The sequence below is a fragment of the Chelonia mydas genome, chromosome 3, assembly GCF_015237465.2.
Source record: "Chelonia mydas isolate rCheMyd1 chromosome 3, rCheMyd1.pri.v2, whole genome shotgun sequence".
NCBI lineage: Eukaryota > Metazoa > Chordata > Testudines > Cheloniidae > Chelonia > Chelonia mydas.
In genome coordinates, this window is record NC_057851.1 from 97,195,780 (window position 1) to 97,209,931 (window position 14,152).

General features: G+C 41.2%; 1 protein-coding gene across 6 annotated transcripts in view; it reads left to right on the forward strand.

The window, feature by feature from the left end:
- The window catches only part of ENPP3 (ectonucleotide pyrophosphatase/phosphodiesterase 3), an 87,596-nt gene that overhangs the window by 11,763 nt on the left and 61,681 nt on the right, over positions 1–14,152 (forward strand). For 2 of the 6 annotated variants that reach the window (XM_007062242.4, XM_027824656.3), the window contains exon 2: positions 10,880–10,958. The exons of the other annotated variants lie outside the window; for them this stretch is intronic. In XM_007062242.4, coding sequence (XP_007062304.1) covers positions 10,880–10,958 — 79 coding nt within the window. The remainder of the gene's footprint in view (positions 1–10,879; positions 10,959–14,152) is intronic. 6 annotated transcript variants of the gene reach the window in all.

Consider the following 14,152-nt stretch of genomic DNA (forward strand, 5'->3'; position numbering starts at 1 on the left):
CCACTTCATACCAGATATTCTTGATACAAGGGTACTCCCACAACATATGAACTCATGTAGTACCAAAGAGCTACATTTCCAACAACGGTCAGCATTTATGAGGCCCATTACCATTAGTCTATGTGGGGATCAGCATATTCGAAAAAGTGTTTTTTTGTGAATAAGCCATAGTCTCAGGGCCAGGGCCGGCCCACAACATTTTGGCACCTGAGGCGGGGAGCTCAAATGACGCCCCCATGCCCCCTCACTTGGGCCAAAACTTTGAAAGGTCTCAGTTCTGCCTTCTTCCTGTTCTACTCCTCTGCTACTTACCCCAATAAAGGAGAACTAACAACTTAAAATGCCTTGTTCAAAAATTTTAAGTAATACTTAACTTTCAAATGCCTGAACAGCAAATGTAACTTTTCTTGTCTGCATAGTAAACACTGGCATTTTTATCTGTATGAATAATCAATGTGGTGCTTTCCGTGCCTTCTTGGCTGCAAAGATTTGAACTGCTTCCTGCAAGGTCCACAGTTTGGGCCAGCTCATGCTCTATTGAGATGGTTGCAAGGCCGACCCGCCTCTCCTGTGTCATTGTGGAGAATAGATGTGTTTTTATTAACTTCAGCTTGGAGAAGCTGCATTCTCCACTGGCAACTGTTACAGGAAGTGTTCAAAGTATGCGCAGAGCAACAAAAGTATTTAGAAAGAGGGTGATCAACTTATTTGTGCACATATATTCCAGCCTTTGGAGTTTATCCTGCTGAAATGTATCCTGAAAGGGCTTTCAGTTCATCATCTAAATCACTCGCATGAATATTGCGCATGTCATCATGTGTCAACACTGTCTCTAGTGCCCTGCATTGCTGGTGTAGGTCTTCTTCAGGTATAGTGAGGTGTTTTGGAATATCATACAACATCCCAAATATACTGGTGTGTTCCTTGAGCTGCATGAAACGTTCTTCAACTGACTGTATTGCACAATCTAGCACCTGGTTAAAGAATTCAGCTTTAATTGTTGTTTTGAGTCTCTTATGGGATTATCCCGTGCCTCGTAATAAAAATGTCGTCTTCTTCAGTGACTCTTGTATTCTTGAATGGGTGGGAAAATAGCTTCAGTGTGAAATTCCTCTACATCTTCTGTGCACGCTTCAGAACATTTTGAAATCCCTCATCTGACTGGTAAAACTGTAGGTATGACTTTGCTTTGTCCAGTTGCTCCATTGCTCCAGATATATCAAGGTGAACATCTTGGAGTCTCTTGCTCACAACATTTAGTTCAAACAGTATGTCATGCTACAACACTAAACCACACAGAAATGTGAAGTTTTGTATGTTTCTGGTGATTCCATTTCCCTCTGCCACTGTTCTCCCACGAACAGTTCCTGACATAGCATTATCCTCCATAATGGCAACTATGGCATCATCTATCTTCCCAATTTGGTGTTTGATAGGCTTTATCACCTCCACTTGACTTTCCCATTGTGTGGCACTCAGTGGTTTCAGTGTCAGAGAGGATGTTCCCAGATGTTGCTTCAAAATTTGCCATCGATGAGTTGATGCAGAGAAAAATACATAGATGCTTTGAATTACATTAAAAAAATTCAGCAGCTTCACTGACCATCAAGTTCAATGAATGAGAACTGCATGGGACAAAAAAGCCTCGAGGGTTTAACTCTCGGATCCACGTCCGCACTCCTCTGTTTTTTCCTCTCATGTTGGCACCATTATCGTAGCCCTGACCTCTCATGTCAGCTATTGCAATTCCCATATCTTCCAGCTATTTAAGAAGCACATTTGTCAGACCAGCTCCTGTAGTATCATCGATGTCAATAAATTCTAGAAAATGCTCTCTGACAGTCACCATTCCAGGGACATTTTCACTAGGTTCTGTTGTTGTTACAAAATGCACCATTAAAGTAATTTGTTCCGTATGGCTGATGTCAGGTGTGCAGTCCAGAATAACAGAGTAATATCTTGCTGACTTTAGATCTGCCACAATCTTCTGTTTGACTTTTGTTGCCAGCAACTGTATGATCTCATTTTGAATTCTTTTTCCAAGGGAGTGGTGTGTGTACATTTCTTGGATTGTGACTCTTCTTAGATGCTCCTGGAGTACAGCATCAAACTCAGCCATCAGCTCCACAATTTTAAGGGAGTTTCCATTGTTTGGCACATACAGCTGATCTGAAGTGCCACGCAGTGCTAGGTTTGGGGTAGCAAGCATTCTCACAATGGCAATGAGCCTTTTCAGAACATTTTGCCAGTAAAGAGACTCTGATGCAGTCTTCTCTTGATGCTGATTATCTATTGTGGCCTTTAACCTTAGTCTCATCTCAAGCTCTTCCCACCTATGGAATGCTCTCTGGTGATTTGCTGCCTTCTGATGGCATACCAGATTTCTAGCCAGATTTTTCCAGTCCTTAGACTGTAGAACCCAATGTGGCTGGAACATTAGACTGGAAGAGTTTGCAACAAAAACAGTATCCAGCATTCTGGGTTTTTGAGTACATAAGCCATGGCTTCTCCACTTTGTCACTATTGGGGATTTCATGCCAGTAATGTGTTGGATGGAAGCTTCTATTTTCATTGTCTTTGGGGAACATGAAGTTTTTCACTTGCTGTGGCCCATGCAGTACAAGGAAGTCCCTCAGGCTACTGCTCAAGTGGGTCCACAGTCCTGGATCATCTAGACTTACGGAACTAAACTCAGCAGCTGCTGTTTCTTGCGCCTCCACCACACTCTTCTCTGATCTACATTTTTCTTCAGGAATGTGCCTGGTTACATCCATTTGAGATGGAGATATGGATGCTGCAGGTCAGCTGCCAGGTCACCTGCATTCTGACGAACTGGAAGATCAGGCATCTTCTCACCACTCACATCCTCACTGGGGTCGGAAGGCTCACCGTGCTCATTTGTGTCTATGTATCTCAGGAGAGCTCCTTCCTGCTTAGATGGAAAAGCTTCCTTTGCTTTCTTTTTTTTCTGAATGCTGCTCCAGAGGGGCGTTTTCTTCTTTCATTCATGACTGCTGTTCTGTGCCAGCTATAGTGGCTCTCAACACTCAATTGAAGGGGACAAATAAGCAGACTGGTAGCAGGGCCTGAGTGAGGGAAGATATCAGCTCCTCTCACCTTTTCTCCTGCCTGCCTGTTATATCTCTTGTGCCCTCCTTTCTCTAGCACAGCACTCCACTATCTCTGTGCATCTAGGGCAGAGAGAATACATATGCACTAGCAGCAGACACAATTTTCTACACTCTGGTTTCTAGTGGTGGCCCTCCCCCACACAGTCTGGCACCTGAGGTGGCCACCTCAGTTCGCCTCATGGTAAGGCCAGCCCTGCTCAGGGCTATAGTTTCTTTCTAACATTAGGAATAATTGTATTTCACTAGGTTAGAGGTAGTTGTGTATTCAAATCTCTATTCCAAGCAACTCTCAAGTTATCAATCTTTGGCAGAGGTTTTGGGGCCAGAAGATCATCAAAGTATCCCACTGGCCAAGTGACTCCAGGAAGTTTCCTCCAAAATAATAAAAGTTCTGGAGGATATGGAGCTCCCAATGCATCCAGTTCAAATACATTTGTGAGTAAATGCTTTAACTGGAGATATTTCCATGCTCCAGAGCAGGGCAAGCCAAATTGTTGCTGAAGATCTATAAATGGTTTAATTTATCATTGTCAGTTAGCTGTGACAATCATTATTCCTCTGTCCATCCAATCCCTCCACATCAAGGTTTTGCCTTACAGCCATTATTGTGGGAGCTCTGGAGCCATCAAATCTATAATAATTTAACCCTACCATGCCTAAAAGGGAGAGAAGATATACCAGTTCTCATTCAATCTGAACCCAAAGTGGGTCTGTGTGGTCATATTTAATAGCCACAAAGATGATTGGCTCAATATAGAGGAGATAAGATAATTTTCCAAGTTGGGAAGACAAAATCCTCACAGAGAAAGGGGAAGCTGTCATTTGTTCAGAGCCAGTCTAGGTTTCTTACCTGCGCCCCAAAGGAACATTCTGAAAATATTGTTGAATTTCTTAAAGTAAGCTTGAGGAATAGAAATAGGGAGACCTCTCAGGACATACAAAATTCTAGGAAGGACATTCATTTTCAGTATATTAATTTTACCCCACAAACTGAGGGTTAATGAACTCCATCTCCCCAAATTGTTAGCCACTTGTGCAATAATTGGTTCTATATTTATGTTAGGGATGTCTTGAATATTACTGGGAATCAGTATTCCTAAATATTTCATATAAGAGGACTGCTATTGGAAATCTCAATTCGAGAAAAGGCCTTTATGGGCATATTTGTTAATGACTAAGATTTCTGATTTACCTCAAGTAATTTTCTATCCTGAGAGGAGTCCAAACATATTAATAGTGGTTCAAAGGTTAGGAACGGTAACCTTGGGCTTAGATACATCTAGAAGAGCATCATCTGCATCTGTTTGACCACCTAGATGCCATGATTTGCTTGGGGGGCAATGTCTGTGGGTTCTAAAGTGAAAACATTTACCTCTCTGACATGGAAATGGGGTAGAAATAATACTATTGGCAACTACCCTGAAAGCTGTGATAGAGCATAAAAGCTGAATCCAAGCTATAAATTGTTTACCAAAACCAAATTTTGCTAACACATGAAAAAGAACGCCTATGTGGTCAAAGGCCTTTTTGGCAGCTAAGGAAATGACAGCTAAGGGTTCTTTGGAATCTCTCAGAGCACTGATAATGTCAATCAGTTGATGCAAATTATCTAAGCTATGTCTATCACGAAGGAAGCCTGCCTGATTTATCTGTATGATGTGTTAGAGGACTTTGTCCAGCTGCATATCAAGAGCTTTAATGAAAATCTTAGTGCCACAATTGATTAAAGAAATTGGCCTGTAATTACTGCTTAGTCCAAGGTTCCCTTAGTCCAACCTTTCCCAGGTTCAGGAATAACTGAAATTACAGCTTCTCTTAGAGTAGGTGGGAGAGTTTGCTCATTCTTGGCCTCATTGAACATATTCAATAATCTAGGTATTAAAGTTTCACAGAACTTTTTGTAAAATTCAGTTGGGAACCCATCAGGAGTCTTTACGACCTTCATTTCTTTTATAGCCTATCAGTTTCATGATTTCTAGAGGGGCATCTAAAAGTTTCTTCTGAGAGTCAGAGAACATTGACATGGTTTATTAATATCTAACTGTGTTGTAGATAATTTATTGCTGCTATTCATGATAGTAGCAATCTTATTTCTGTTAGCCTTTTGCTTAAGTCTGTATGCAAACAGCTTGCCCGCTCTCTTGCCAGATTTCCAGTAGTTTTGCTTCGAACAGAATAAAGGAAATTCAACCTTTTGGGACAGTTTGTTGCTTAGATTAATGAGGGTTCTGAGCTTCTCTGGAGAGGGTGCAGAAGCATAATCTACATCCAAGGTCTTAATTTTCTTCAAATGGGTATCAATTCTATGTTCTCTCCATTTCTTTTTAAAGATGACAGCTTTTGATTCTCGTGTTCTTGTCAAAAACTAGATAATTTTTCAGAACTGTGCACAAGTAATGGTCCTATCCATTGCTGCAGCGAGGTTCTCCTTCATATAGGTCTCCCCAAAGAGTCAGCAAATGAGCAGGTGCTCCATGGTCTGCACCTCACCGCACTGGCATATATTCGTGTCATTAGAGTCTCCTCATTTGATCATATTAGTTTTTGATCTACCAGTTTGCTTGCATGGGTGGTTCAGGCATCACCACATTGACCAGCCTGTGTCGGCCCTTCCGGGAAGGTCCTCCTGGGGTTCCAGATCTATTTCAGTGCATCTGACTGTGCCTAGTCTTTCATTCCGTAACCTCAGTCGTGCCTTGCTAGCTGTTGTATCCATAGGCACAACTCTTTCGCAATTTAAGGCGTTTGATTACTCCTGTGTGGCATAAGAGATGACACTGCCTCTGATGAAGGCTTTAAATTCCCCTTTGGGAAATTATTTTCCACGCACTTCTCTCTTTCCACCCTTCTTTCTTCAATCCCTCCTTTGGGCATTTTTCCTCTGGGGGCACTAGAGAAGCATCTACTTCCCTTAACCCAGCAGTGGTCCCCAGCATCTTGAAACAAGGAAAGGTATAGAAAGAAGAACTGCTACCATTAGCTTGCAGCTTGTGAGCTTGCAAAGGCAGGAGCACGGAGCTGGAGAGTAGAAGGAGAGACACAGCAGCTACCCCTCTGAACCTGATTACATGGAGTTTGGCAGCAGTTGAGGCTGGAAAGGAGCCTCCGAGATGAACCCTGTTGTGGGGTGTTAGGGCAGATGCAGGTGAGGAAAGGGCCACAGCTGGGAGGGGGAGGAACAGAAGCCAGAGAGGGCTCATTTGTTTGTGTCATATCAGATATGAGCATCCTCCTTAGTTTCTTCTTCTGGCTCCTAGTTTCTATGGCCATTCTCAGCTAAGTTGCTGCAGTCTATTACTGGGGGAAGGGTGTAAAGTGAGATGCTCCAACTGCTATTTCCTATTGAGTCTCCTTGTTACCCTGAGAGATGAAGCTTCCAGCTCAGGAGCCTGGGAAGGGGACCTGAAATAGTCTCGTGGAGAAAATGGGAGACTTAACAGGTCTGCATTATGGCTCTACTTTGGGTAGGTAAGGAGACTGTGTGTCCTGATTGCAGATTAGGCTGAGGGAAAGGAACTGTAGCTTCTCACTTGTGGCTGTCAACCAGCATGTATCTTTAGCTGTACCGAGTCTTCTCTTTTTTGCCTACCAAACACCCACAAGCCTCTCTAGCTTTCTCCCTAACCCCTAAATCACATGCTGATATGGTTGCAGAGCAGACCTCACCAGGGTTATCCCTGTATTTTATCATCTGGGGAATGGATTACCACAATATTCTCTGTGTTGGGCTACACCAGGAAATTGCTTCTGGCAGAGAAAGTAGTTGCCTGTTTATTAATTGAGATTTCCCATATGAGGCATGTAAAGAACATCTGTATTTCATTATAAGTACTCATTATCAAATATTTGTCAGTTGAAACTTACATGTTTGTACAGCGCTTAGCACAATGGGGTCTTGGTTTCTGACTGGGGCTCTTAGGCACAATGATAATACAAATAATAATAATTAATAATCATCTAGAAATCTTTAAGAGGTTTTGTGCCTACTCCTGTCTACTTTTCAGACTGCATCTTATTTTTTTTTCTATAGTTGCAATTAATTTGAGCCATTAGTCCTCTTGGTTATATTAGGGGATTGATGGCAGGGCATTCTAAGTGAGGTTTCCCAGACTCTGGAATTTATTTTCATCCTTCGTTCCCCTGAGCCTTGTGTTGATGACCCACTGGGAAAGCTCTCAGATGTATCTTCCCCCGCCGCAGCTATTTCAAGGAAGGGAGGGGGGAACTTGGGTTCTAGAGATTATGGCTGAGAGAATAGAATTTTGGTATTGAGGAAAATAGTGATTTTTTTTTATTTGATCATGGTTTAAAATCTTTTACCTATGCTAAGAGATGTGATTGAAATACAACTTTTTCAAATTATGCAAGGTGAACTGTATGCTACATTATCAATATATGCTGTACTTCTTAAGATCAAAGTGTAATCACTTCAAGGAAAATGTGCTTAACATAAGTATTTTATCAAGTGCTGCCTCCCTCCTTGGTTATGAGGAAACTTTTTTGTTTTAAGTGGAAAGCAAATTAATAGATTCACTGGTCCCTCCCCCCTCTGCAAGCAAATACATCCCTGCTTACCAAATGGGATTACTCACAGATTAAAGGGGACAAAATTTTGTGGTAGCTTCTTGCTAAAATATAAGCAGCACATCACAAATTTTACTTTTATGGTTATAACTACAGACACTCTCACACCTCTCAACTCAGGATCTCCCCAATTTTTTCATTTGTTAGCATTCATAGATACTACTGGTGTACAGCATATGTGATAAAGTTCAAAGATTCCAAGGCCAGAAGGGACCATTGTGATCATCTAGTCTGTATAACCCAGGCCATAGAACTTCCCCAAAATAATTCCTAGAGCATATCTTTGAGAACATCGAGTCTTGTTTTAAAAAGTGTCAGTGATGGAGAATCCACCATCACCCTTGATAATTTGTTTCAATGGTTAATTGCTGTCACTGTTAAAAACGTACTCTTAATTTCATGTATGAATTTCTCTAGTTTTAACTTCCAGCCACTGGATCCTGTTATACCTTTCTCTATTAGATTGAAGCCCATTATTAAATATTTGTTTCCCATGTAGGTATTTATAGACTGTAATCAAATCACCCTTTAACCTTCTCTTTGTTAAGCTGAATCATAGGACTTGAAGGGACCTCGAGAGGTCATCTAGTATGGTCCCTTGCATTCATGGCAGGACCAAATATTATCTAGACCATTCCTGACAGATGTTTGTCTAACCTGCTCTTAAAAATCTCGAATGATGGAGATTCCACAACCTCCTTAGGCAATTTATTACAGTGCTTAACCATCCTGACAGTTAGGAAGTTTTTCCTAATGTCCAACATAAACCTCCTTTGCTTCAATTTAAGCCCATTGCTTCTTGTCCTATCCTCAGAGGCTAAGAAGAACAATTCTTCTCCCTCCTTCTAGTAACAATCTTTTACATACTTGAAAACTGTTATCATGTCCCCTCTCAGTCTCTCTCTTCCAGACTAAACAAACCCAATTTGTTCAATCTTCCCTTTTAGGACATGTTTTCGAGACCTTTAATCATTTTTGTTGCTCTTCTCTGGACTTTCTCCAGTTTGTCCACATCTTTCCTGAAACGTGGCATCCAGAACTGAACACAATACTCCAGTTGAGGCTATCAGTGTGGAATAGAGCAGAAGAATTACTTCTCGTGTCTTGCTTACAACAACTCCTGCTAATACATCCCAGAATGATGTTCGCTTTTTTTGCAACAGTGTTACACTGTTGACTCATATTTAGCTTGTGGTCCACTATGCCGCCCAGATCCCTTTCCACGGTACTCCTTCCTAGGCAGTCATTTCCCATTTAGTATGTGTGCAACTGAGTGTTCCTTCCTAAGTGGAGTACTTTGCATTTGTCCTTATTGAATTTCATCTATTTATTTCAGATCATTTCTCCAGTGTGTCCAGATCATTTTGAATTTTAATCCTATGCTCCAGAGCACTTGCAACCCCCTCCCAGTTTGGTATCATCTACAAACTTTATCAGGGTACTCTGTATGCCATTATCTAAATCATTGATGAAAATATTGAACAGAACCGGACCCAGAACTGATTCCTGCGGGACCCCACTCGTTATGTCCTACCAGCATGACTGTGAACCACTGATAACTACTCTCTGGGAATGGTTTTCCGACCAGTTTTGTACCCATTTTATAGTAGCTCCATCTAGGTTGCATTTCCCTAGTTTGTTTATTAGAGGTCATGCAAGACAATTTCAAAAGCTTTACTAAAGTTAGGATATACCATGTCTACTGCTTTCCCCCATCCACAAGGCTTATTACCCTGTCAAAGAAAGCTATCAGGTTGGTTTGGCATGATTTGTTCTTGAGAAATCCATGCTGACTGTTACTTATTACATTATTATCTTCTAAATCTTTGCAAATTGATTGCTTAATTTGCTCCATTATCTTTCCAGGTACAGACATTAAGCTGCCTGGTCTGTAATTCCCCGGGTTGTCCTTATATCCCTTTTTATAGATGGGCAAATATAGTGTCATTTTCCAGTCTTCTGGAATCTCTCCCATCTTCCATGACTTTTCAAATAGATTGAGCTCTTTGCATCTATCACTGTAAGGCATGTTTTCTAATCCTTTAATCATTCACGTGGCTCTTCTCTGAACCCTCTCCAGTTTATCAACATTGTATAAGTACCAGGGCGTGGGCAGTTATGCCTAATGGTTAGAGTTGGACGCCAGAAACCAGTGCTAGGGGCAGAGCTGGATACAGAGTCATGTGCCAAGACAAAGGTCAGAGCTGGAGTCTGAGTCAGGGGTAGTGTGTAGGAGCAAGGTCCTGGAGTGAGGTGGGAAAGCAGGAACTGAGAGCAGACAGGGATCTGAGAAAAGGAGGTTTGGAATAGCTGGGATGCAGGAACCGGCTGGAAGGCAGGACTCAGAAATCAGGTGAGTAGGCAGAGTCCACAATAGCAGCCAACCAAAAATTCACATAGCTACTCAGACACCTTCCTTTTGGCTTATGTAGTGCATTTGAGCTAATCAGTGGGGCTGGACATCTTCCCCAGTCAGGAGTTTCGTGAGCGAAGCTCTTGGTGAGCTAAAGCTCCACCAGTCCCTTTCTCCACAGGTTCCAGATAGCTGCCAGGTGGTAGCCATGGTTTGAGCACTGCCTGGGGAGCTGCGGGTCTGGCTCTGAGACCCCCAATCCCTCTTGAATCCTTCTTGAATTGTGGGCACCAGCACTGGACACAATATTCCAATACCGGGCACACAAGGCCGAATACAGAAGTATAATAACCTCTCTAATCTTACTTGAGAGTTTCCTGTTTATGGAACCCAAGATTGCATTAGCTCCTTTGGTCACAGCATTGCACTGGGAGGTCATGTTCAGCTGATTATCCACCACAGCCCCCTAATCTTTTTCAGAGTCACTGCTTCCGAGCATAAAGTCCCCCATTCGGTAAGTATGGCCTACATTTTTTGTTCCTACTTACTTAAGCCAATGCCTTACATAGGGTACAGGACTGTAGGTTCCTTGTGTTACTGCTGAGTAAAATAAAGGGCTATGCTGGCTCTATGGGCTACAACACTTACATTTAGCCATATTAAAATGCATATTGTCTGCTTGTGCCCAGTTTACCAAGTGATCCAGATCACTCTGAATCAGTGACCTGTCCTCTTCATTATTTACCACTCCCCCAATTTTTGTGTCACCTACAAATGAAATACCTCACAGTATATGACTTTTTTGTGACAGGTTCTTTTAGTCTCTTTGGTGGTTATATCACTTGGACTAGGCTTGGGACTAGGACTAAAACATGAAGACCAAGTACAAGGTACGTTTACAATATTTTCAGTACAGTATTAATTTACACTTCCATCCAGCAAAGCGTTTAAACAGAGGATGACTTATAATTTCACTAAAAATAAACCGTGGGTGCTCAACACTTGTGAAAATGAGGCCCTAGGTTTCTCAGGGTGCGCAACATAAAAAGAAAGCTGCCAAAATTGGTGGACAGCTTTAAAAAATTTGGCCAGTATGTGAGTCACATTATCATGCTGCATTATGAAAGATAGTCTGGATTAAGATCTGAGGATGATGGGCCAAGTAAGTATACAGCAGTTCCCAACTGACATTTGTCTGAACTTTCCATTCCATGAGAAAATTTGCTATTTAGACTTTTCATCCTGATTCAATACAAAAATATATTGAAATGTCCAAATTTCCCATATGATGGAAATTCTGATTTTTGATCAGCTCTAATTACTAATGAGAACTAGTCTAGTTAGAATGCAGTGTAGAGCTGTCTGGAGGACAACAATTCCATTTCATGGCATTTCTTGAGGTTTCAAAATTTGTTTTCATTCTGCACTGGAACAAAATCAAAACCTTTGGAATGCTTTTGGAAAATGGAAATACATTGAAACATCTGTTTTCAGATTGAAAGCCTGAGCTTTTCAATTTGGTCTCTCTTTTGTCAGAAGTGACCAGAGAATTCTTGACCCAAAAAAGGCCCTTTAACACAAAAACTTTGCTGAAACTGATATGCCTCCATAAAACATTTTGGCTTTGACAAAACAACTTACTTTGATGACATTTTATTTTGTCAAAAATGTCCCAACCGGCTCAGTGCAATGTCGACAATTGGATAGCTTCATTTAAAACAAATTCTATCTGTGCAGCCACAGAATGATGATGAAATGTTTTTTTCCTCATTCTTATGGTACCTATGTTAATGTGTTAAACTTGTTTTCCTACTCTTCCCCACTCATTATTTTTCTTGCTTGTTTCCTTCTTCTGGAGTCTTGTGATATTCTTTGTAACTATGACGATGAACTGTAGTTACTCTTCAGTGACTCTTAACCAAATAGTATGATGTGTTCTCAACTTGCCATGTATCATTTTTAAGGACATGTAGAGCCTGATTCTCCATTGCTTTCCACCCTGAGGAATCAATTATGCCTGCACAAAATTAATGCAAAATGGTGTAAAATGTTAGCAGATCAGAATACCATCTTTTATAATCACTTTGCCCTGGTGTATTTGACTGCAAGCTGCAGGGCAATCGTGAATCAAGCCCATTTACTCTTACTACTTTCATTATGACTGGCCTACCTTATGAAATAGTAACACAATAGTGAGCAGTTGCAGTACAAAGTCAGAGATATTAAATCTTTTGAAAATGGCTTTGATCCTATTGGATAAACTTAAGTATTCAGAGTAAATTTCAGGATAGCTCCCATAATAATTCTGCAATATGTCAAGTTTTTGAAAAATATAATTAGATTTCTGCACCTGAATATTCTATTGTTCCATTATATAGTCTCTAAACAAATAATAAAAAGGAATTTAATATTGTTAAGAGTATGAAAACTTGCATTTCAAATAGAAAAAAAGGATGACACTGCTCCTGATTTAGGCTATATCTACACTGCACAGTTAACCTGGTGACTGGCATTTGGGTTAGTCTAGCCTGGGTGTGAGCACTACCACAGCAAAGCCATATTTGCATTACTATGTCCTAACTGTCGCTGCACTTGTCCGTGTGTGTCTGGGGGCATATGCCATGGTTCTTTGATGTGAGAAACTCTAGGAGTCTTTCTCAGTCACTTGTTGGAAAGCTTGTTTGTCCTTCAGGGAGAATTGTGGGAAGGGCAGTGGAGGACTGTTAACACTCAAGTAGTTTTGCTGGCATCTCATTTCACAGTGAGCAGGTGCCAGCCCAAGTTAGAGTAGAACCCAACTTGGGCTCTAACCCACACACCTCAGCTGGGTAAACAAGCTGGGCTTAAAGCACCTCCAAACCTGGGTCAGAGATTTTTCTGTGTGGATGGTAGGGGGGTTGGGCTAAAACCAGATGAACCCAGATTAACTGTGCAGTGTAGACATACCCTGAGACTCAGCATGTTAAATGCAAAATAACTTAAATTCAGTTAGGTCCATTCCACCCTTCTTCACAATTTAGGGTGGTTGAAAGTCCCAAGGACAAGGTCAGACATTCAATGGATTATTCATATAGGAAAACAAGGTAGGATTACCTTTTCATATTGGGTGCATGTAAATACATTCATTAAAATCATCAGCAGCCAAACCCTCTTTTAACAGACTAGAACTCAACTAGAAAACACTTGACAAATTGTCAGTGATGGGGAATAGAGAAGTGTACATATGCAAAATGTGCACCTGCATTTTTGCAAATGTGGTGGAACTGTAAATCTGGGTAGTTGCACGTCTACCTCATAAATTGCTGGTGCAAATACGATACTTTGAGGTACAAGTGCTCTGATCTGTATCTACAATACATTTGCAGGTGCATGCTTTTTATTGGCTACCTTTTTGGTTCCAGATGAAGTTGGGCTTGACTTATAAAGCCCTAAATGGCTTGGGGCTTCACAGTGTGAGAGAACTCTCTCCTTGTGTGTTATTGCCATAGCTTTGGTGACTAGAGGCACTCAAACCTCCAAACTTAATTTTAGGACTGGATAGGATCTGAGAAGGGGGAAGGTCAAACTAATTTTTAAAAAAGAGTCCCCTTTAAGAAGACCTCCAAACTGATCCTGCCAGTTCTGGTCTCCCATGTTTAAGAAGGATGAATTCAAACTGGAACAGGTACAGAGAAGGGCTACTAGGATGATCCGAGGAATGGAAAACCTGTCTTATGAAAGGAAAGTCAAGGAGCTTGGCTTGTTTAGCCTAACCAAAAGAAGGTTGAGGGGAGATATGATTGCTCTCTATAAATATATCAGAGGGATAAATACTGGAGAGGGAGAGGAATTATTTAAGCTCAGTACCAGTGTGGACACAAGAACAAATGGATATAAACTGGCCATCGGGAAGTTTAGACTTGAAATTAGATGAAGGTTTCTAACCATCAGAGGAGTGAAGTTCTGGAATAGCCTTCCAAGGGAAGCAGTGGGGGCAAAAGACTTATCTGGCTTCAAGATTAAACTCCATAAGTTTATGGAGGAGATGGTATGACGGGATAACATGATTTTGGCAATTAATTGATCTTTAACTATTCATGGTAAA